The 24,271-nt window shown below is 45.2% G+C and overlaps 2 protein-coding genes across 4 annotated transcripts in view; one reads left to right on the forward strand and one right to left on the reverse strand.

The window, feature by feature from the left end:
- The window catches only part of LOC147035894 (long-chain fatty acid transport protein 4-like), a 128,442-nt gene extending 126,427 nt beyond the window's left edge, over window positions 1-2,015 (forward strand). Inside the window, exon 13 of the mRNA XM_085847943.1 lies at window positions 1,873-2,015. Within this exon, the coding sequence (XP_085704069.1) occupies window positions 1,873-2,000 (128 nt within the window). The 3' untranslated portion in view covers window positions 2,001-2,015. The remainder of the gene's footprint in view (window positions 1-1,872) is intronic.
- The window catches only part of LOC147035896 (ras GTPase-activating protein nGAP-like), a 95,075-nt gene that overhangs the window by 17,718 nt on the left and 53,086 nt on the right, over window positions 1-24,271 (reverse strand). For 2 of the 3 annotated variants that reach the window (XR_015049748.1, XM_085847931.1), the window contains exons 13-19: window positions 16,547-16,748; window positions 13,962-14,140; window positions 8,842-9,284; window positions 8,052-8,215; window positions 7,709-7,861; window positions 4,858-5,060; window positions 2,149-2,215 (exon numbers count right to left, since the gene is read on the reverse strand). Coding sequence is in view for 2 of the 3 variants with exons in the window: in XM_085847931.1 (XP_085704057.1) it covers window positions 2,149-2,215; window positions 4,858-5,060; window positions 7,709-7,861; window positions 8,052-8,215; window positions 8,842-9,284; window positions 13,962-14,140; window positions 16,547-16,748 (1,411 nt within the window). In the remaining variant the exon portion in view is untranslated. Of the gene's footprint in view, window positions 1-1,865; window positions 1,932-2,148; window positions 2,216-4,857; window positions 5,061-7,708; window positions 7,862-8,051; window positions 8,216-8,841; window positions 9,285-13,961; window positions 14,141-16,546; window positions 16,749-24,271 lie in introns of all 3 variants that reach the window. The other variant, XM_085847936.1, reaches the window with a different exon arrangement.

Genomic DNA, 24,271 nt, shown 5'->3' on the forward strand with positions numbered 1-24,271 from the left:
CACCTGAACCTGAACCAAGCTTACTTAAAGCATCAATAATATGTTTTTCCTTCTCATTCCTCTCAACAATTTTCCCAGCAACATAACCCCCAAAGTTAAGTGAATCCAATATATCCTCCATCATCCTCATTTTTCATATCCAACGGTTCAGCAAAATAAGTTGAATCATGATATCCATCTTTTGTTAGAAGAAACATTCATCTTGGAGTTAATTTAACATTTGATCAAGCAGAGCTTAGGAATGCCAATTTATCATAAAATATCAATACCTCCTGTTTGACAAGATAGAATATTGCTGGTTCTTCTGTTAGAATGCTCAGGTTTTTGAATCTGCTGAATATTCCTGGTTTTAAAGAGCTCTCACATAATTGGGAGGTTGATTTGCCTCTTCCAGTTGTTGGAATAATCCCTCATCATCATATTCTAATTCTCCTATATCTTCTAGTTCTTGCTCCATCATTTAACCAAATAAAAATATTTTATCATTTCAAGTTTTTTAGGAGTGTATTCTATTGAAGGAATTGTGGAAACCTCCATTTCTACCATTTTTTGTTGAGAAGCTTTCAGAAGTGGTTTAAAATAGTTATCTTGTTTTCTTTCAAAAGCTTCTTCACCAGTTAGTTTTTGCCTCCGTTTCTTCCGGATGTCTTGTTGTTGTTGAGCTACTTTGGAAACCCACCTTTGATGTTCCTTAAATCTTCTTGCTCATTCTTGCATATCCATATATTTATTGGAAAATATAAAGCATCCCATCTTCTTTAACAAGGAGATAATTATATTTGCCCCTTTGTGTGCTTCATTAACTCTTCAAATTCGCTTTTACTACACACTGTTGAACAGTTATCTCTCCAAAAATTCTGCGTATCTCTCACGTTTAGCTTGAAGTGTATGAAGCTATTTGCATTATTTATTATTGAGCGACGCGGAAGTTGAAAGTACGACTGTGATAGATAAACACAATTACAAGAGGAATGTCTCCCTCTGGTATCGTAGCTATCCATTACTGTCTTGTTTTTTTCATTAACACAATTGTCAAATATAAGGTTCTTTTGTGATTTCTCCAAATTCTGCGGTGTGGGTATGTCATCCGTGTTATCGCTAAAAATACAAGATACTGGAGGGTTTGATTTATTCTTCTTTTGGGTTTGGCAAAATAGCCATACGACATCTTCGATGTTATCATCATTTAGCTTGTTTTGAAGTTTCAACAAACCGATGATGTCTTCTTTTTGAAGACCTGCGTTGAAACCTTGTGAGAGCAGTTGATATTCGGGTTGAAAGCTTGACTTTGTGGAAATTATTAAATTGTCGTAATCTAAGAAGCTGGGAGAAAGGAGCATCTTTAAAAGCAAATAAGTTTTCTCACATCCGCTCGGGCCGACTATGAGACATCTAAGTGAATTTGGGATATTTCTATGGTTGCTAAATTGTATCTTGTTTTCCCAGATGGGTGAAAACTCCATTTGTATTTTAGTTGAAATATAATATCACCGCCTGCTTTCTGCTTTTTTAGCGAAGTAGCTCATCTATCAGGTCATCAAAATGTACAGGTCATTTTAGAACGATATTCCACAATTGTACATTCATCGAGGATGAGCATGAATGCAAGATGCAATGCACTGCATTTAACCAAAGGGCTCACACACAAAACACTCATGCATTCTCCAACCTATTCACTTTTTCACATTTTCTGTGACAACATATTTGAAATTGTTATAAGTACTTGCTGTTTGTTTCTCCTGCACGTCTATCCGTAATTATAGCCAATACTACAAGGTGCCTCAATAAAATGTATTCAGACATTAATATTTCAGAAATGTTAATGAAATAGCAGATAGAAGGGTGATCTTGAGTGTTTCTAATACCTAACAGATGGCATTAGCGTGGCATGGAATGATTGCACGTCAACAAATGAGGCGGTCAGCTGTTACCTGGAAGGTGGTGCAGAATGGCAAGATGTTATCGTTTTTGATGTATCAAATCTTTCTACATTTTATTGACACACCACATATCAATATGTACATGCATACTTCTACTCCACAAAAATCCAGAAAACATTGGCCAGTAAACATACATGATCACGTGTCCATGTACGAGTGAGTACATGAGTTGATACAAATCAATGGACATAAGAGGAAAAATCCTTACCTGGGTTTCAATAATCTGCTGCATCTCTGCTTGCTCCCTCTTACGCTCCTCCTCCACTGCGATGAGTCTGCACAATGACGTCAAAAGGAGAATGTGAGATTATGAAAAGCAGTACAAGTTGTGCTGTACAGAGACATTAGGGATATGGAAGAGGTAACCGGTTCATTGCAAAAGCAAAAAGGATTAGATGGCATCTTAAAACTGGAGGCAATATAATTCAGATTAAAATGTAAGTACATGTGTGGAAACATTAAAGGGCTGCTTAGCCTGCAATGTACAACGTGCAGTGCTGGGAGGATAGCCTAGCCCTAGAGGTATTCCTCTCTAGTTCCATTTGGAAATTGCAGACAGGAGAGCTGACTTGATATCCGTTTTGAAGGACGATGTGCTCCTACAGTAGCAACCACTGCTGGCACTAAACCAGGACAGAGTTTACATTTGAAATTTTCCTTATTCTGGAATCAAACAACTCAAAGCCAAGCTCACAACCATAAATGATTCTGAAAAAATAATGTTTAATTTTTTTTTTTTACAAGGAAATGGTGAGCAAGGATTATTGAAGAAGCTGCTCGAAAAGATCAAGGTCACTATATGAATAAACGACGTTACAGGAAGAACATTCGATGATGGGTGATCGATAAACGACATGGCGGTGGAATATTACCATATCTGGTTTTTTTATGCAATGTTGAGGCTCATGTGAGAGCTAACACACAGAATGTACAACAAGGGGAGCAGGAGCTAAGAGGGGTGGGAGAGAGAAGGACCAAACAGTGTGGAACAGAGACGTGAGGAGATCTGTGGAAGGGAGAGGGAGGGGATAGGGAACACGGGGTGCACAAGATGGACTTTCAGGTCCTTACACAACAGGGACGTTCAGGAAGAAAAGCAGGGAATTTGAAGGAGGTGGGTTTGGGGTGGATTAACGGGGGTTGAAAAGATCACGGTTTTGGATGGGAAAAGAGAAGAGTTCGTGGTGAACAGCTGTTTTGAGGACCTGGAGGGAAGATTGAGATTGAAGATAATGTGGGAGTTTGTTCCAAAGGTGGGAAAAAAAGAGGAATGAAAGAGTGAAGGTGAGCAGTGATGCTTGATTTTAGTAGTTTTACCAGAAGGGGGTTGCTGGCGGACCTTGAGCGACCTGCGGAAACATGGGGGGGGGTGGCGGACCTTGAGCGCCCTGCGGAAACATGGGGGGGAGGACATATCTCAGAGCAGGGGGAATGAGACCGAAGAGCAAACAGTAGAAGACAGAAAGACCACCGACCTACCTGCAGTGAGAGAGTGAGAGACCCAAAGACTCAGCCTCATCATAGGAGATACCAATGATCCTAAATGCCTTGGTTTCCACAGCATGAGGCCGAGAAAGGTGAGAGGCCGAATTACCAGCCCAGAGGGAGAGCAGTACTCCATCAGGCTGCGGACGAAAGCTTTGTATGTGGTCAGTAGCTCAGGTGGGCCGTGGAAGGACTTTACACGATGGAGGATTTCCAGTCGGCGACTGGCTTTGGAGGCCAGGTTGGAAATATGGCTTTCCCAGGACAGATCATTGCAAATCGTGAGACCCAGCAGCTTGAAAGAAAGGACTTCTTCCAGAGGATTGTTGGGAAAGTAGATTGGTGGGGGGTGGGAGGGGGTGGGGTTCCAGACGGTCCTTTCGGAGAAACAGTGTGAGAGAGTGTGAGATTTGTCAGGATTGAAAGACATGCTCCACGTGTTGGACCAGCTTGTGATTTTATCCAGATCTGCAGAGAGCGAAGAGGCTGTTGCTTGCCGATCTGAGGGATGACAGATGGTACAGCAGAGGATGGAGTCATCAGCAAAGAGATAAAGAGGATTTTCCAGAGAGTGGGAGAGATCATTAATGAAAACCAGAAAAAGAACAGGGTCCAGAAAACTGCCTTGAGGAACTCCACCTTGGACAGGAAGAGGGGATGAGAGAACTCCATGAAGGACCACAAATTGGCTGTGACACGAGAGGAAGTCTGCGAGCCATGAGCGGAGATGGCCTTGGATACCATAGGAAGAGAGTTTGGTGAGCAGGGCAGGGTGCCAGACCGTATTGAAGGTGGTATGTCTGGAGATATGGCTCTGATTTCATGTCCGGCATTGAGGACCTCCATCCATTGTTGGGAGAGCAGAAGCAGCATATCCAGGGTGGAGTGATCTGGTCTGAATCCAAATTGACGATCGAAAATCAAACCATTGGAGTAGAGGAAGGATTTAATGTCTGAAGCGATGATGGATTCCATCACCTTGCTGATAATTGGGAGAAGGCTGATAGCATTTTTTTTTTTTAAAGGTGCAAAAACAGATTCTTGCAAATACAGTCCAGAGCACTAATGTTTGCTGATTTCCAAGCAGATGGCCTTAAGCAAATGAGAGGGTGAGTAAAGCAGAGAGAGGTTTAACAAGAGCAGAGGAGCAGGTTTTTAGGACACGTGGGCTGATGCTGTCTGGACCGATTGCAGAATCTGAGTCGAGGTTTGACAGCAAGCTCTCCACCTTGTCAGGAGAAAAGGACACAGAGTCCAGGGACAGTTGGGTGTGATTGGGTGTGGTGGGTACAGAAAGCGACGGGTTTGGGACACAAGATTTAGAAGCAACGACAGAGTTTAGGCATTCAGCCTTTTCAAGTGCGGTATCAGCAGTGTGGCCATTTGAGGTGAGGGAGGGGATGGAGGGGGAACATACAGCAGACAGACTTGCCTGGCCACAATTCCCTTCATCTGTGCATCTTTATCAATCTGAGCTCGACGTAGGCGCTCCTCGGCGTCGGTTAGACGTGCACGGTATTCCACCAACAGCCTGCGCTCGCTCTCCTCACGCGCGGCCAGTCGCTGCTCCACCTCCTCGCGTGCACATTGTTCAGCATGCAAAACGTTTCGTAGTTCACTCAGCTGTTCTAATGGCTGTGCACAAGGAACACAAAATGGTTCTAGTGCTGAAGATACAAATTAAAATAATACTTAATTGTCTTCATGCAAATCCAAATGGTTAAGGAAGGCTATTATGGTGAACGTGTGATTGCGAAACAAACAAAAATTTACTAAACGATAAAATATAAAATAGAGTCACATGCATGGGGTGTGTGAATGTGTCACAGACCACCCTGTATACAGGTGGCGTGACCCTCCGATGGCTGCATGGTTCGTGATGAATTGAAACTGCAAGCAAAGACATGATAACTACTGCACTAATGTACTGACTTTTGTTCGCTTCTGGCTGGATTGATGTCCCCATGCTAACAATTCAATTACAATGGAGGATAGCAAATAAGCTCTCAGGTATCAGTAATATCAGTAATAAATAATACTTAATCAGTATCAGACACAGGTATCACTAATAAATAATACTTAATGAAGTACTAAACACAGTAGGATGAAGGCAGGAACTGTGACAGAAGTGTGGCAAGACAACACAGCACATATTTAGTGGATTACAGATTATTGCCACAGCCAGATACAACAAAGAGGATTGGTCAAGCAGACACGACAGAAAATAAATAAATAAACCTTCAAACCAGGATAGATAAAATAAGTGGGACATAAACAGTGGAGGGAGAGGAGGGCAGTCAGTGTCTCTCCTAATAGTTGACATAACCACCCAATGGTGGAAAACGTGACCCAGTCAGGCATGGGCAAGGACAGCTGCCTTGTTCTCTTGTACTTCCTGGTTTCCAAAACATTACCTTCTCCAATCACCACACTGGCTTCACTGCACCAAACGTCAACTCATACCACGACTCTGAACAAAATGACAATTGCTCCACTCTCCACTTTGTCACGGGTCTCTCTCTTTCACCCCAACCTGCCTCACTCTCACTCACTCCCACATTCCCTAAACCTGCCTTCCTCTCACTTCCACACTCCGTAAGCCTGCCCCCCTCTCACTTCCACACTCCCTAAACCTGCCTCCCTCTCACTTCCACATTCCCTCACCCTGCCCCCCTCTCACTTCCACACTCCCTAAGCCTGCCCCCTCTCACTTCCACACTCCCTAAACGTGCCCCCGTCTCTCTTCCACACTCCGTCACCCTGCCCCCCTCTCACTTCCACACTCCCTAAACCTGCCTCCCTCTCACTTCCACATTCCCTCACCCTGCCTCCCTCTCATTTCCACACTCCCAAAACCTGCCTTCCTCTCACTTCCACATTCCCTCACCCTGCCCCCCTCTCACTTCCACACTCCCTAAACCTGCCTCCCTCTCACTTCCACATTCCCTCACCCTGCCTCCCTCTCATTTCCACACTCCTTAAACCTGCCTCCTTCTCATTTCCACATTCCCTCACCCTGCCTCCCTCTCACTTCCACACTCCCAAAACCTGCCTTCCTCTCACTTCCACATTCCCTCACCCTGCCTCCCTCTCACTTCCACACTCCGTAAGCCTGCCTCCCTCTCACTTCCACATTCCCTCACCCTGCCTCGCTCTCACTTCCACACTCCCAAAACCTGCCTCCCTCACTTCCACATTCCCCAAACCTGCCTCCCTCTCACTTCCACATTCCCTAAACTTACCTCCATCTCACTCCCTCTCTCTCTCTCTCCAACTGTAACTTGATTCATCGCAATTGAATTAAACTAAAACACCAACCCGATCATTTGTTAACCGATCTGTGCACCAAGGGTATGCATTTTATAGGCTGCAAAATTGTCACCTGCTGCCGATGCATCTATCACATGAGCACGCTTATCGTGCTTGAACAAGCTGTCATGGTGATGCTGGTATAATATTCTATCCTTGAAAATGCTGCAATAACGGCATCAAATTGGTCATCCTTAGACAACTTAAAAAAAAAAACAAGCTCAAATGAGCTAAGATCCTCGTCCTCTTAATGATGACGTCATAAAAACGAATATGACCTCATTCTGATGCATCAGGTTTGCGATAAATTATCTGTGCTAATGCCCGGCTTGATTCCCGCAAGCAAAATTCAAACAGCTTGCCTAGTTTCGGAGATAATGGTTTAGGCGATTGCCTGCGCGTGGGCTTTCTGCATATACATGGCAAGTTTCACGAAGATCCGATGAAAACTCTGGGTTGTGAAACAAAAAATGTCAAAAAATAGGAATGACGTCATAAAAATTGATACGACGTCATAGTGATGCATCATATGTGCGGTAATTCATCTCTGCTCATGCCCTGTTCGATTCCCGCAAACAGATTCAAAAAGCTTGCCTCGTTTCGGAGATTTCCATTAACGGACATATTTTGACGTCATAACTTTTTTTTCTAGGAGGAATTTTCAAAATCGGAGATGGTTACTGTCTGCGCAGGGTATTTTTACATGTGTATGCCAAGTGTCAGGAAGGTTCGATGAAAACTGTAGGCTGTGAAACAAAAAGTCCACAAGAACAACAACGTGAGTAAGACTTAGAGATCCTCCACGAGGATCCAAAAATAATTTTAAAAAGCATAAAAATCCAAATCGATGGTGGAGCCACCTTATGGAAAAGGAAAAATACTGGAGAAGAAAAGGACAATTGTAAACACAACATAATAATTAGCAAATTAAAGCAATGAGATTGGCTGTGCTGCTTTGTCAAGCATCTCCCTACCCCACTGTCCAGCAATGGCCTTGGGGGTAATGGTGGTGGTGTATCAGCTGGAGTCCTGGGAATTCCTCCACAAGGTACAGCAAGCAGCCAGGCTGCTGTCCGCTCTGACGGCGAGAGTGCTGCTTCAGACCCAGCACCTTCGGGAGGAAGAGGCTGCAACAGGGAGATGAAGAAAGCATCGCTGTGCAAAATGCTTCCTTATTTGCACTTCATTTACTCATCATGCTTGGATGTAAGTTATCGAGATGAAACTTCTTTCCTTATTGCACAACTTAATTACTATCCCGAGTCTTCACCAATGGCACCAAATACAAAGGAGTACAGAGATGAGATTGCATCACACCTTCTGTCGCAATGACGTGGAACGTGGGGCTGGAGAGGGGCTTTCATCTTCCTGGGAAGAACCAGACGAGAAGCGTGCGAGGCCTGGAAGAGGTGAGGACATCTCTCTCCATCTGGCACCTTGCACATGAGTATTCGGCTCGAGAAGCGAGGCCTCCAGAGGTTCTGTTGAGATGAATGCAGAGGTGAAGGTGGAGAAAACATGAGAAGAAATGCAAACGACGACGGCATACAGGTTCACAGCAGGAGACTGGGGGGTTTCACACAAGATGAACTGTGAAAGGAGGAAAACAGCTGTTTGGGGAATTTTAAAAAAACAATTTCCCAACAACTCATCGGAGATTGCCCACAAACCAGGGCAGGAACTTGTGCCGAGGATCAACACGCAACTGCCTTAACACCGTGACAAGTCTAACATCTCAGCTTATGTTAGTAGGTGGGATAGCCAACTTAATGTCCCCTCCAAAAGACAACATCTTGGCCGACACAACGAAAGCAACATGTCCTTTAAGTAATAATATCATTGTTTAGCACTCAGAGAGGCATCGACCGTGTAAACAAAGTGACCAATAGATAGACGGTTTACTGTGTCGCTAAAAGATGGAGGGAGGTTCAAGATGGGGGGGGGGGGGGAAATTGAGAAAATTAACAAAAGTTTCCACCATAATTGTGCAAATATATGGCCGTGAAAAATAATGCTGTTAAATCAGTGATAATTGAATAATTCACTCAGACTGCTCACCTTGACCGTGTGAGGTGCAATCTATAAGGTACAAGAAGGTGCATCTCACCTTCTACTCGTGCCATGCCGATTGTCAGACTTTTCAGCTTCGCCTGCTGAGCTACCATAGGAAGGCGGTGGGCAGCAAAGGCCAACGACAAGCCTCCGTGCCTCCCCTGATCCTCAGAGCCGCAGTACGTGTGGTGTTTCGTCTCGTCCTCACGCCCAGCACCCGAGCTCATTGGTGACCACTCCGAGAGCCTCTCGGCATGTGCGTTCTGAGGAACGTCATACAGTGGGTTCTGGAAGCACAGTGCTGGTGTCCTGGTGCCCTCTGCAGGTTGTAGATCCAGCAGAGACTGACTTTTCCCGGTGCTCCAGTGCACCGGCGGTTCGTGTTGGGGCTGGCCATCTAAAGACGGAGACGGTGCTGAGACCTTGGGGCTTGGCTCGTGGTGGACCTGTTGTTGCTCGCCGGTGCGGCTGGTACAAGACGTACGCATGGCTGTGGGCCTGAAAAGGACTGACTGTGAATATTACTGCTCCTTCCTGACTACAAACATCAATTACAAAAATATACTTTCAAATGCAATTGGTCCACAATTTTATCGTTGAATTATACCAGATTACAGCACATGAGAGCTTGGATTACAGGTTGTATTATTTCAGATTGGATTACAGGTTGTGTTACAGGTTGTGCTACAGGTTGTGCTACAGGTTAGATTACAGTTTGTACTGCAGGTTGTATTACAGACTGTATTACAGGTTGGACTACAGGTTGGATTGTTGCGAATCTGGAAGCCATGACCACATAGACATTCAGGTTCCTATAGCTTCGGTATTTCGATAAGTATGCGTTTTATAGATAGCTTCTATCCCCTAGTCTAATGGGTGAATAAATGTAAATGCGCTGTGAAGTTATTTTAATAGTCAGGTTTTCTTTTATTTAACAACACCAACGATAATAACAGCACCAACGATACCAACACCAACAATAACAACGACTCCGAGAAATGGGTTGCGACAGCCCCCACCCAACGCTGAACAACTGAATTCCATGCCCAAATATGGACAAAAATCGGCTCACGTGGGGGACTCCGAGAAATGGGTTGCAACAGCCCCCACCCAATGTTGAACGAACTGAATTCCATGTCCTAATATGGACATGAATCGGCTCACATGGGGGACTTCGAGAAATGGGTTGCGACAGCCCCCACCCAATGCTGAGCGAACTGAATTCCATGCCCTAATATGGACATAAATCGGCTCGCGTGGGGGACTCGAAGAAATGGGATGCGACAGCCCCCACAGACGGTGAATGAGTCACGCCGGAAGCGAGCCGCGCCCAAGAGGGATAAGAAGGGAAGAGAGAGACTAGAAATTGGTTGTTGTTCTTCTTCTGGGTCCTTCTTGGTTCTTGTTCGTGGGTCTTGTTCGCTCTGTTCTGGTTCGGTTCTTTTGCTCTTCTTGGTTGGTGGTTCTTCGGGGGAATCGACGCAGCGGACTGGGAAGGATCAGGCCTCGTCTCACCAGCGCATGTTCCGGAGCGCGAGGGGATCCACCAGAGCTCGGAAAGCTGATCGCGGCTCGCGGTGGTTGTATTCAGCTCGCCCTCGCTGGTGCCCGGTCCGAACAACTCTAAGACCACACGAGGTGGGCAGGTCCGAGGGAGAATCTGGTCTTCAGCCGACTGTCCTCCGGGCTGGAGGTCCGAAGACCATTGGTCCGATTCATTGGGTATGTGCGTACTACGTATGTGTGATTGTGGCGCAAGTATAGTAAGTAGTGAACTGTATAAGTGCTCTTGTTGTACATACCTTGCATATGTGCTTAGTAATATTCGGATAAGCTCTGCCCTTATGTACTCCCCTCATTCCAAATTGTGAATAAATACCCCGATTGTTGAATGCTTCAGCTCGTTCGCGTCTATTCCTCCATTGACTGCGCGTGCTGCGTGTTGGGAATTAGCAAGGCCGTTGTGCCATTGTGACAGGGTATTCGGGACCGACGGAGCTCGGCAATCAAAACGCTCGGATCGCACACGGAACAAGTACGCTGAGCAGCTCGTTCCATACGGGTGCTGTTGAGGGTGTGGAGACTCGGTAAATCGCCACGTGGTCTCGAGGTATTTTGAAAATTGGTGAATAACCCTGCACCACGTGGTAGAAATATTGACCCTTCACGGTCCAAAAAGGGACCCGTACTTTTCCGAAGAAGTAAGATCTGAATTCCGGGCGATCGGTCGAGACGACTCTGCAGCTCCATCTCGCGGTCGTGCTCGCGGCCGAGGCCTGGCCCCGCAAGAGTATTACAGGTTGTATTACAGGTTGGGTTACAGGTTGGGTTACAGTTTGTATCACAGGTTGTATGAGAATACAGAAAGGAACTGGGTCAAAACAAAACAGAGAGCAGATGACAAGGGGACCTTTGCTCTTCCGGTCCTCACTGAATGTCGATGAGAGTTTCGGCAGGGGCTGCTTGCAGCTTATGTTGATCTCTGTAAAGCGTTTGATTCAGTGAATCGGGATGCCTTCTGGAGCATTCTTGGTCTTCGTGAGGTGGCACCAAAACTGATCAATCTGATATCTGAACTATACTCTGGTACTGAGAGTGCTGTGAGATGTGGTGGTACCATCTCTGCCTTATTTCCAGTTGTCACTCGAGTTTCTCAGGAGTGTGTACTGGCCCCCACACTTTCCAGCGCTTGTATGGACTGGATTCTGGGGAGGATGTCGGAGAGATCAAGCTGCGGTGCATTGTTTGGGAATGTCAAGATCTCTGACCATGATTTTGCCGATGATGCGATCATGTTTGCGGAGACTCCAGATATCCTTTTGGGGGCCCTCAAGGTGATGAATGAGGAGTCGGAGCCACTGGGATCACGGGTTTCCTGGGTCAAAACAAAGATCCAGGATTTCAGTGACATCTTCGATGCTGCTATCTTGTCTGTACCTGTTTGTGGTGACGATGTTGAGCTCACGGAGAGATTCACTTCCCTTAGCAGTGATATTCATGTCTCCGCTGGCTGTGAGCCAGAGGTCAACAGACGTCTGGGTTGGGCCTGGGTAGTTACGGATTCACTGGATCATGGGGTGTGGCACGGCCGGTGCTTGTGCGGGAGGATGAACGTCCGAGTCTTCAGGTCCTTGGTACTTCATCTTGCTCTTGCCTCTGACCAGGGATCTGAGATGGAGCCTTAATTACTTTGGTACCGGGTCTCTTCAGAGAATCCTTTGCTATCGCTGGTCGGATTTGTGTCCGACGAGCGGTTGCTGAGAGAGACAAATGAGATTTGTAACCTCCATGGACATGTGGCTCATTTTCCTGACGCTGATCCTGCTCACCAGATTCTCTCAGCGAGGAGTCTCGTGAGTGGAGGAGGCAAAGCAGGTTGATCAGCATCTCAAGGAGATGGGGATGGGCCAGGCATCTGCCTGAGGGTTGGCCAGACGGAGCCCCCTGGATTTACCGGCGGAAAGTGGACGCAGTGATGCACTGCTCCGGTGCATGTTCCCATATCTGACCTGACGTGGGTATCAAACTCAGGACCCAAGCCAGCCACCCTAACCACAAAGCCAACACCAGGCTTGGTACACCCTTACACAGTAGCATTGTATGTAACTAGCTCAAAACAATGAACAATGTATCAAAATCCAATAATCTATAAAATGTAGCGGATTGTGCAATCTAATGGAATGAAAACTCCATTTTTTCCTCACATGACTCACATCAATGAAAACAAGATTCTATTCACCGCGACATATACATATACATATACATTTGTTGATATATAAATTAATCCGACGTCCCTCCTGTTATGGTGTTATGGTGACTGTTACGGTGAGCATCGCCGAGGATTATGTCCCACACGGTAAAACCGCATAATCCGCAAAGAACAACCGTCCGTCTGCCACCGCACGGTAGCTCAATCCGCCTTGCAGTAATGCCCAAGGCACACTGTCGTTGATCCCTTGACAATCGTGGTATGTTGATTGAAATGCCCATTTTGCACTGGCCTTTTTAAAGCCAATATCAAGACATCACGTGCTGCTCATCAAAATCATCCCGTACCCCTTGGCTAATCACCGACAGTCAAAACGGCTGTTCAACAGCTGTGCTATGAAGTGACCATTGAAGGTTCAAGTGACCATCTGTGACCGTTTTGTCTGACAGTGAGGACACTATTGTCCACAAATAAGTTCACACATTTACTACACGTAGTGTTATTGTTGATATTTGTAGGTTTAAAAGGTGGTAAGTTTCTTTTGCGTTTCAGTATACATATAAAAAAATAAAAAATAAAAATGACCGTTTTTACAGCCATTTTTCCCTGCTGTGCAGGGGTTTGGCTTTTTTTTTTCTTGAGGCAATGTTTTATGGCCGGATGCCCTTCCTGACGCCAACCCTGGTCGCCTCTTACGACACACAGGGATATGGTACACTTATTCTAACCGGGGCATACACCGGGACCAGTACACTGGCACTCATTTCGCCGACCTCGGAAAGATGACAGGCTGAGTCAACCCCCTGGTGTTAATTCAGCAGCCAACGGGGCTTGAACTCAGGACCCTTGGATCCCAAGCCACCACCCTAACCACTAAGCCAACACCAGGCTTTATATATATATATATATATATATATATATATATATATATATATATATATACATACATACAAATATATATATATATATATATATACATACAAAATAAAATCCCATATTTATTGGTAAATTGTGATAAAACTACAGTCTCTTTAATCCCCCTACATCTGCTCTCAGACTCACTATTCATGGATCGATGTGGTAGGTAATGCAGTGGTTACAGACACGGTAGGGAACTAATGAAAATGCTAGACGTATGAATTTCGCCAGAATACAAATTCATCAACCTACTCTTTCATTTGTAGATGAGCAGAACCAGGAACAGAAAAAACAGTTTTACGGTGAGGCAACTACTGCCGAGGTGTCCAGTTGTTCTCTTTTGCTTTGTATGACATGCAAAAGAACAACTGTTATCATTTTGGAGGAAATCACCAAACTCGAGCCAATCACAACCACCGATCCAAAAGTTAATAAAAATAGACTCATTTGATCAGATATAGCTTCTGAAAGCCCAATGCATCCATAACCATTTTTAACGCTAATGATTTTGCCACGGTCCAAACGAAGTCGTTACATCCCAAGCATACTTCTCCTCATCTTCGATAATACTCTGTAGGCCGGAGGAGATACTGCCACTGACGTTGGGTGTGGAACTGAAGCGACCCGACAGGTGGCGCAGTTGTTGATTGAGCGGCGGAGGAGATGCGAGGTCAGCCATGAGGTCATTCACAAGCTGAGGCAGAGGTCCCAGTTGTGCCAGACCAGCCTGCGACAAAGCCCAATGTACACATTTGTATGAATATAATTTTAATTACATTCACCATACCTGAAAATCTAACTACACTTTCGTGGACAATGGGAAAAAAAATCGAGACGTGATTAAAATGTCAATTTTCGTACAAAAAACAATGATATAGTATACTTCTGCTCGTGTTTAACAAACCTGAAATGATGCTGCAGTTTAACACATAAAACATGACATCATAATATTCAACAAGCTAACAGAAGGCTGAAAATACAACTGCATACGAGTCCCTGTCAAGGAGTGTCAGCTTGTTTTAGTGGACAAGATATAAACAACGGATTTTATCAAGTGAAAGGCAATGAGAGAATGTTAACAACAATAAGAAATGAAGTGTGCCTGATGTTTCGGACGTTAGACCTTCCATTCCTTCGGGAACATACTCTGCACAGAGCATCGGGTGCTGCCGAAGCAGTCTCCTGGGTGATTGGGCGCAATCCTGGATGGGTCACCACTCCGATGCAGGATGCTCAAATGGTTCAATCATCCCAGCAAGCTAGTACTCTTTGCCAATCTCGGAAGGACGACAGGCTGAGTCAACCCCACCTGGTATTAATTAAACGGAGAGAGCGATTTGAACTCAGGACCCTAGGATCCCAAGCCCGCCACCCTAACCACCACTAAGCCAACACGAGGCATTAAGACACCATTAAGCCAACACATACACCAAACAGTTGTATTTTTTTTGCCAATTTCACCACACACTTGTGTGACTCCAAAGTGTGCCCTTTCAACCTTCGATGGATTTTATCACCTGAAAGGCAATGCTAGTATGTTAAGAGATGTGGTTGATATTTGCACATTTTCACCCTTCATCAGAGCCAAAGAGGAGCCCTTTGTTCGACCTTCGTCAAGGCAAAAAAGGTCCAAGATTTTTAGGGGAAGCATGGCGGTCAACGGTCAACTGAAAAATAAAACCACCACTATATCTGGATGGACATAGTTGCACTTCAAGGTCACAAAAGGCACAACTTCACTTTACATTGATTGTTACAGATTATTATATGCAGTAAAAACATTCATACAAGGAACATACCAGAATTGTGCCGATGAGTGTACCTGTACTGTTTACATTTCAAGATTGGTTTAAGATCAAGGTTGAGGATAGATTTCATCACTTATTTATTTGGTTGTAATCCTCGGCCGTGGGATCGAGTGCTACATCAACCTGGGCATGAAGTGCTAAAACTGAACAAGGCCGTTGCAGAGAATAGAGAACAAGACGGAAATGTTTGCACTCGCAAGGAGTGTTAAAGGTGATAAGTGTGTTTTACTGCTCTCCCCTCTGGGCTATCGCCTCTATCTCTCACATCTTGCTTCGAATGATGCCGTGGAAATCAAGGTCTTCAAGGTTATTTGAATCTCCCAGGATGAAGTTGAATCGATGGGTCTATCATTTCCTTTCGCAAACAGGTCGGTGGTCTCTGTCTTCTATGGCCTGCTTTCTGGTCTTACACCTTCTACTCTTTCTGCACTATATCCTCCACCACGACTCCCCCACCTCCAGGTCTCTGCAGGGGGCACGCGCAATCCACCATAAACCTCTCTGGTTAAACTCCCAAAATCACGACTCACCTCCAATCATTTGTTCCTCTGTTTTCCCACCTGTGGAACCACATCAGGTCACTGCACACCCATTGTTTGTCCAAGCCTCCCTCCTTTTTTTTTTCCTTCAAATCTGCTGTTGATGTTGATGTTCATGTTCTGTCTCTGTCTCTGTCTCTGTCTCTGTCTCTGTCTCTGTCTCTGTCTCTGTCTCTGTCTCTGTCTCTGTCTCTGTCTCTGTCTCTGTCTCTGTCTCTGTCTCTGTCTCTGTCTCTGTCTCTGTCTCTGTCTCTGTCTCTGTCTCTGTCTCTGTCTCTGTCTCTGTCTCTGTCTCTGTCTCTGTCTCTGTCTCTGTCTCTGTCTCTGTCTCTGTCTCTGTCTCTGTCTCTGTCTCTGTCTCTGTCTCTGTCTCTGTCTCTGTCTCTGTCTCTGTCTCTGTCTCTGTCTCTGTCTCTGTCTCTGTCTCTGTCTCTGTCTCTGTCTCTGTCTCTGTCTCTGTCTCTGTCTCTGTCTCTGTCTCTGTCTCTGTCTCTGTCTCTGTCTCTCTCTCCTTTTGTTCTGTTGGTCCTGATCTATTCAATGTTCTAGCTCTTCCACGAGACTTGTACACAAAAAATACTTACTTTCATTAAATCAATAAGTGAGCCTACCATTTGTTTATCCATGTACTACATAATCAGTACAATTGTCCATTAGATCATAGTAGATCCAGCCAATTGCCTCATTTTATGAAATTATTTCTATTTGCAGAACACATGCAATTTCTTTTTGTGGAAATCACGTGCATGAGCGCGTGTCAAAATGATGCGAGCAAGCACAGCTAACCTTGCCGAGCGTGGGCAGCACGTCGAAAAGTGTGTCATGAAGTAGTGCGAGCTCCAGTCCCAGGTCGACCCGTCCGTCAAACTCGGGCCCTGCGCCTGACCCACCGGTGCTGGACACGTCCGCAAGCAACGAGTGCATGCTGCTGGTCTCGCTTTCCAAAAATTCATTCATGAATGCCATGTACAGCTCTTTACTGCCAAATCTGCCATTCATAAGAGGGCGAGATAGGATCAAACAGTGTGAGCAGCAGCAAAACGTGAGAGTACATCTTAGAGCAGTGGATGTGGGAGCCATGACTTACTGAGATGGAATGTCAATTTCTTGGCTTACAACAGAAAGAGACGTGCTCTATTGTGCAATGGTAGTTTAAATGCACAAGATAGTCAGGCTCTTGGGAAGTGAAATGGGTTACACCATACGACACAACTTTTGATAAGGAGATATCAAAATTCCAGTTCCCATTTACAATCCCAATGAAAACAAAGATTAGTATCAGTTTTGTGGAACAACTGCCATCATCACTAAAGGTGTAATAACTTGGAAAGACTTTTGCATCATTGACTCAATTTGGTCATCGATATGGGACAGCCCAGTTTACTTCTCAGGAGATGAATCAAATAAAGGTAAAAGCAATTTTGCTTTAATCACGCTTGTGTCATATATATATATATATATATATATATATATATATATATATATATATATATATATATATATATATATATATATATATATATATATATATATATATTGTTACGGATTCGCGCCCGCCGGCGTGCTGACGGCCACGTAACTCGAATCGCGGCACGTCGCCCACCGGACGGACAATCCAGTCGTGACCCTATCGGACTAACGCCGGGAACCAGTCACGGGTGGACCTTTCGGTCTCACCGCGATCGAGCCAATCGGCCCCCGCGTGGGATAGGATTGCTCGCCAAATTCGACCTACCTAAGTACCCACACGGAGGGTAGACCGGGCGATCGCACCTCGCCGCAGGTCGACTTCGGACACGGGCCACTTAAGCGGCCCGTTCCGTACTATCGGGATAACCGAGCGGTGTTATCGTCGGCCTCGACGGTTCGATTAATTATCGGGCGTATTCAGCCCACTACCAACCCTTTACGTGAAGCAAGATGAGGATTCAATGAAAGAAATGACGAAGCGAAAAGGGAAAACAGTTCAACATAAAGCACATTTATTCGCGATGAACGGAAAGCACACATATACAATTCCACCAAAAGCACATAGAAAAGAAGACAAAAAGCAAATGCGACAATGCAGATCTAATACCGACTACGCGAGCACACGGCAACACTTGTACAATTTTACTTCACAGATGGCGCCGACAACACACATTCCCAAAGCAAAAGAAAAGAGAACCACCCTCCAGGATGAGGGGGTAGGCGGGCCTGGGGCCGAGACCGTGTCGGGCCTACCCGTCTGATGATGAGACGCGGAGCGGCGGTGGTGCCTCAACTCCGCAGGCCTCGCGGACAGTGTCCGGCAGGGGGTGGGAAGGGGGCCCCCTTTGTCGCACTATCTCAGCGCGGGGGGAAACAGGAGGGCGTTGCTGATGCTCGGGGAAAGGAGGATATAACCCTGTCTCGGGTCCCGCGGCGAGCGTCTCCTCCTCCACCTCGGTCGCGTTGCTGGCCTCTCTGGTGTGCAGCTCCCGGCACCGACGCGAGCACCCCCTCGTCTGCCTTCGCCGCCGCCGCCTCTCCACAGCTCCGTCCTCTTCACTCCGACTCCGCGAACTCCCAACTGCACTCTACTCTTCCTCCGCTTCCAACTCCGAACTCTTCCTCCTGCGAACTGCACTCGACTGACGAACGCGGTCGCTTATATAAGCCCCGTGGCTTCGCCTTTGACCCCCTGCCTTCGACCTTTCACCTCGCTCCCCATTGGCCCAAGAAAAAGTGGGCGTGAATGCTTTTTGATCCATGAATTTGCATATAGCGACCGCCCTCCAACGCCCTGGAGGCGGGGCCAAATCGCCCCTCGCTCACCGATTGGACGGAACAAAAGTGGGCGTGAGTCGTTTTTGATCCGTTTTTCTGCGGAAAGTCCGTGGTTTTGTACACGCTGTTCGGCGCGCGCCCTGCACGAGTCCAATACCGGTACCCACAAGCGGCGCAAGAACGGTGGCGATGCGATGGTTGCGAGGTGCGACGGTAAAGGTCGTAGCTGTTGTGGTGAAGCGGCGTTGTGGTGGGTGGTTGATGTTGTGATGACTGTTGAGACGTGGTTGGTGGTGGTAATAATGGCGGTTGGTCCAAAATAAAGATAGTAAAAGAAAAACGGCTATCCTGAAGAGTCGCAGCACGCATAAATGACATTTATTCCCTCTAGACCACGGGTTTGGGCCTAACTACACATATACTTACCGAGATATCTCACCTAAGGGACCTGAATGGTGGTTTGCGAATTTGGTCAACCACTACAATATATATATATATATATATATATATATATATATATATATATATATATATATGTATATATATATATATATATATATATATATATATATATATATATATATATATATATATATATATATATATATATATATATATATATACATACCCAGGACATCCACATGCAATTACCATACTACATAAACTGGTAAATTCTGGCAGGTAATTTGGCCAGGTTACCGACACATAATGGTCGCATCTTTTGAAAAGATACAGAGGCATCTTCAAAGTCAACAAACTAAACGTCAATAAGGGGTCCACAGAAGGAGAGTTTTGCATCTAATCGTGATATGGATGGCAGATGACAATCCTCTCCTTTAATTCCGAAGGACGATTATCAGCCAAACAAGGACTGATCGCCAATCTGTGTTCTCAAGACCAAGGACACTACACTAATGGCTTTAAGAAAATGGCAGGATTGAAAGTACCTTTTCAAGAAAGTACCAGTCAACTCCTTTCGGAATGTAAAAAAAAAACTCATGTCAGAACAGCTGTACACAGAAAGATATGACAACGTCTGTAGAGTAATCTGCTGATACATCCATAAACATTTCAACATCCCGGTCCCAGAACAATCATGGAAACATAAACCAAATCCGATCCTTTAAAATGAACATAATATAATGCTCACGTATGACAAGATGACCCCGACAAGTGTGGACATTGCAAACAAAGCACTGCGTCCGGACATCATGTTCAAAGGAAAAGTCAGCATTGTTGATGCAGGTTTCAGTTCCCAATGACTTGTACTAAATGCTGCAGAAATCTAGAAAATGACCAAACACCAGGATCTGAAAAATGAGGTCAAGAGGACTTGGAAATTGAAGAAAGCTCAAATTGTACCAGTGATAGAACTGCAGGAATGATCAAAGAAAACCCTCACTGAGTACTTAAAAATCATTCTGGGGAATATCACTACAAACGAGCTACAAGTGGAGCCTGTCAGAGGATCAGTGAAGATTTTGAAAAGAGCCCTTGGAACGAGGCTATGACAACGAAGTTTCACAGTTTGGTTCATGAATCATGATCTTTACTGAAGAGGAAGTGGAGATTTTGAGTTCTGGAAGAACTTCCTCCCACCTCCTGAAACCCAAATTGAGACTCCAACTGCCACAGCAACTAGTGGGATGGTCATGAAACTGATATCAATGGGCAACTCCTCGAGGCTGAGATGAACTCACAAGATGTCCACCTCATTCACGACCCAAAACTACTCCAACCTGGCTCCTAAGTCTCCCAAACCTGTCCTCAACCCAATTCCTCCATCACAACACCCTCCCATTGGGGTTCCACTTAACACTGTTGTTCAGCCCCAAAGTGTCCCTTTACACCTATGCTTCCACTTGATGTATCGGAACAAATGGATGCAGCTATCAATGTAGTTGAGGCATGCAAGCCTGCTGACTTGGATGGCATCGTGACTGAGAAATACTTTGGCCCAGTTTCAAGATAGTGGCTTCTTGAAATCTCAAAGATCTGGCATCGTGCGAGTCTTAACAATCCTCAAGCCTGGGAAAGATCCATCAGAATCAAAAAGCTATACGCCTATATCACATGCATGCCGTTCATACACGCTTTGTGAACAACTCATGTTGACCCGTCCAACCCCAGTGATTGAACCCCTCCTTATCAATAAAGATGCTGGTTTTCGACCAGGGAAATCCTGCATAGACAGCTACTCAACTTCACAGAGCATATAGAAGATGGATTTCAGGAAGTTATCATTACAGGAGCTATTTTTGTTGATCTTCCAACTGCCCACGACATTGAATCACCGCAGACTCTTACAGAAATTACATTTCATGATGAATAACCAACATCTGACGGAACTTGTGCGAACCCCAACGAGAAACAGGTGGTCGTTTGTCAAATTGATTTGGAAACGAAGTGGCTAGCGCAGACAGAAAAATGGGCTCCTTCAAGGCAGTCTCTTGGCTCCATCACCGTTTACCATTTATATGAATGATGAACCCATCCACCCTCAAAGTAGGAGATTCATCTACGCCGATTACCTGCACATCACAACACAGCATAGAGACTTTACGCAGGTGGACTCCAGCAGGGTTCCCACTCAATCTCAAAAATGAAATTCCCTGACATTCCCTGACTTTCCCTGACCTTTTCAAACGTAAAAATTTATAAAGTTATTTTAGTCGGCTCCTCCTCCCCTACACCGACTCCTTTCCATCACCATTTTGATTTATGCATGGTGTACATGCAATCATTTTCAATTCCTTTCTTCTTTTTAAAATGCCAATACTAGCAGAAAATTGTGTCCGCTTCAAAATTTATTTGAATCTTAAAATATGTAGGTGTGCTTTAGACAACTTCTGAATACCATTTTTGTTGGGAAATTAAACTGATTCTTCATTTGGGTGTTAACTTCGGTCTTTTTGAAAATGGTCCAGAAAGTACACTTTCCCAGCTAGTACTGGCATTTTAATTTTTTTTTTATTAATATAAAACTTACAAAACACAAATCGTACTAATGTCAAACGTGCCAGGTTCCATGACCAGATCAGAATTTATCAGAAAAAAATTTAGCAACATTTAGAACATCTAAATCTTGCAAAATAACAACGAAACATTGATATTATTAATGTGACATTGCAGACAAGCTAGAACACCCGATGATATTGCAGAAATGACTAACAGACTACTATATTGTACATTTTTCTACAAGCATCTGGTCCTAAAAATGACCGTTTGTTGAACTTCTACGGTTAGGTGGGTACTCCTGTACCATTCCCTGCGGATGCAGGTACGTTCACCGCCGCAGAAGTGAAATTACTCAAATGTTACATGGGAAGTTGCAGTAACAGTCGAGATGTTATATAGGAGAATTGCGAAAATATCAATAACATCAAGCAGCGTGTGTAGCTTAGAATTATATGGTCGGCAAAAACTAGCAATTGAGGAAACAAATGTGAATTGTTTGAGTAACGTTATGACAAGAGTTAACATATACAGTATGGACAGTTGCTTACATTAAGTGAAATGTCACTTTGTTACTTCTTTAGTTTCTGTAGTTCTGCTATTTCAATATCAACCTTCCGAGATTCAGTTGCTGCTTCTTCCATAAATTTTGCCTTTTTAGTCTGAAGCATTTTTATCTGCTCACATGCTTTCTTTTTAGCTGCAGTCTTTTGATCGAGCTCACTTGTGGTTTTACGTTTACATTCCAGTGCTGCTTGATACCTGGCATGAGAACCCCTGACATACATCAATAGTGGATTATCAATGTTCACAGAGGTGACTCCACCTTCTGCCTGCACAGCATCATGAAAAGCATCTGCCTGCACAGCAAACAATTCATGAAAAGAGCAATAAAGAAAACTTTTATAATCATGAACAAAATAATTGACTGGGTGTAAAGGGTACTAATTAAGTTCATTAGGCACTAATCACACATTTCCCTGACCAACAAAAAAAAAATCCATGAAAAATCCCTGATTTTCCCTGACCAACCTAAATTCCCTGACTTTCCCTGATTTCCCCTGACTTTCCAGGTCAGTAGGAACCCTGTCTAGTCTTTCTGATGCACTGACCAACTTGTCAGCATACTATGACATAATCATCTGTGTTCCAACACTAAAAAACCTCAAGTCCGTGTCTTCCACCTGAAGAATAAGTATGTCGACCAAAAGTTGGAGATAACATGCAATGGAACCAAGCCGGTCAGAAATGGGAGCACGTGCTGGAGCAGCACCTTGCTGCGTCCACTATCCGCCAGTATTCCAGGGATCTCCATCTGGCCATCCCTCAGGCAGCTGCCTGGCCCATCACCATCTTAAGATGCTGATCAACCTGCTGCAACCACGAGGCACAGAGTCGGCCCATTGCCCTCCTCCACTCACGAGGCTCCCTCACCGAGAGAATCTGGTGAGCAGGATCAGCGTCAGGAAAACGAGCCACAAGTCCACACAGCCGCAGCTGATGCTCACGGGCTATGCAGGAAACAAATTTCATTTGAGTCTCTCTCAGCAACCACTTGTTGGACACAAAGTCTGACCAGTGAAAGCCAGGGATTCTCCAAAGAGACCTGATACCAAAGGAATTAAGTCTCCGTCTCAGATCTCTGGTCAGAATCCAAGTATCACATCCGTAGAGCAAGAATGGAAGCAGCAAGGACCTGAAGACTCGGACATAAGTCCTCCTGCAGAGGTACCGGCAGCAGCACACCCCATGATCCAGTGAATCCATGACTCCCCATGCCCGACCCAGACGTCTACGGACCTCTGGGTCACAACCAGCGGAGACATGAATATCATTGCCAAGGTAAGTGAATCTCTCCATGACCTCAACATCTTCACCACAAACAAGTACAGACAAGATAGCAGCATCCAAGATGTCATTGAAAGCCTGGATCTCAGTTTTGACCCAGGAAACCAGTAATCCCAGAGGCTCCGACACCTCATTCAGCACCTTCAGGGCCCCCAAAAGGATATCCAGTCTCCACAAAGATGACTGCATCGTTTGTGAAATCAAGGTCAGAGATCTTGACATTCCCAAACGATACACCACAGCTTGATCTCCCTGACATCCTCCCAGGAATCCAGTACATAAAAGTGCTGAAAAGTGTGAGGGCCAGTACACACCCCCTGACGAACTCCAGTTACAACTGGAAATAAGTTGGAGATGGTATCACCACATCTCACAGCACTCTCAGTACCACATTATAGTTTCGACATCAGATTGATCAGCTTTGGTGGCACCCCACAAATACCAAGAATCCTCCAGAGAGCATCCCGATTCACTGAATCGAAGGCTTTGCAGAGACAACATAGGCTGCAAGCAGACCCTTCCGAGAGACTCTAGTCTGCGTTCGGTGAGGGCCCGAAGAGCAAGGATTCCATCAATCGTTGACCTCTTTGGTGGAAAGCCTGACTGCCCTGGATGCTGGTGCTCAAGCAGATGGTGGCGAACCCTACCAATAACTATCCGAGCAAGAACCTTGCCTGGTCATGAAAGCAACATCACACCTCGGTAGCTGTTGCAGTCCTGGTGATCACCCTTCCCTTTCCAGAGAGGGACAACAAGGCACCTCTTCCAATCAGTTGGGATGATGCCTGTGTTCCAGGCAGAGTACAGAACTGCATGCAACGACACGAGTGCATTTTCCACCAGCCTCGAGAAGATCAGAATGGATGCCACAGATCCAAAGAGCTTTATCCCATTTCAACCGGGTCACCACAGACTATTTCCATATATGAAGGTGGATCACAGTTGATTGGAGGGTCAGCA

The sequence above is a fragment of the Eptatretus burgeri genome, chromosome 1 (genome assembly GCF_056783735.1).
Source record: "Eptatretus burgeri isolate ZD-2024b chromosome 1, Ebu_testis_v1, whole genome shotgun sequence".
Lineage (NCBI taxonomy): Eukaryota > Metazoa > Chordata > Myxini > Myxiniformes > Myxinidae > Eptatretus > Eptatretus burgeri.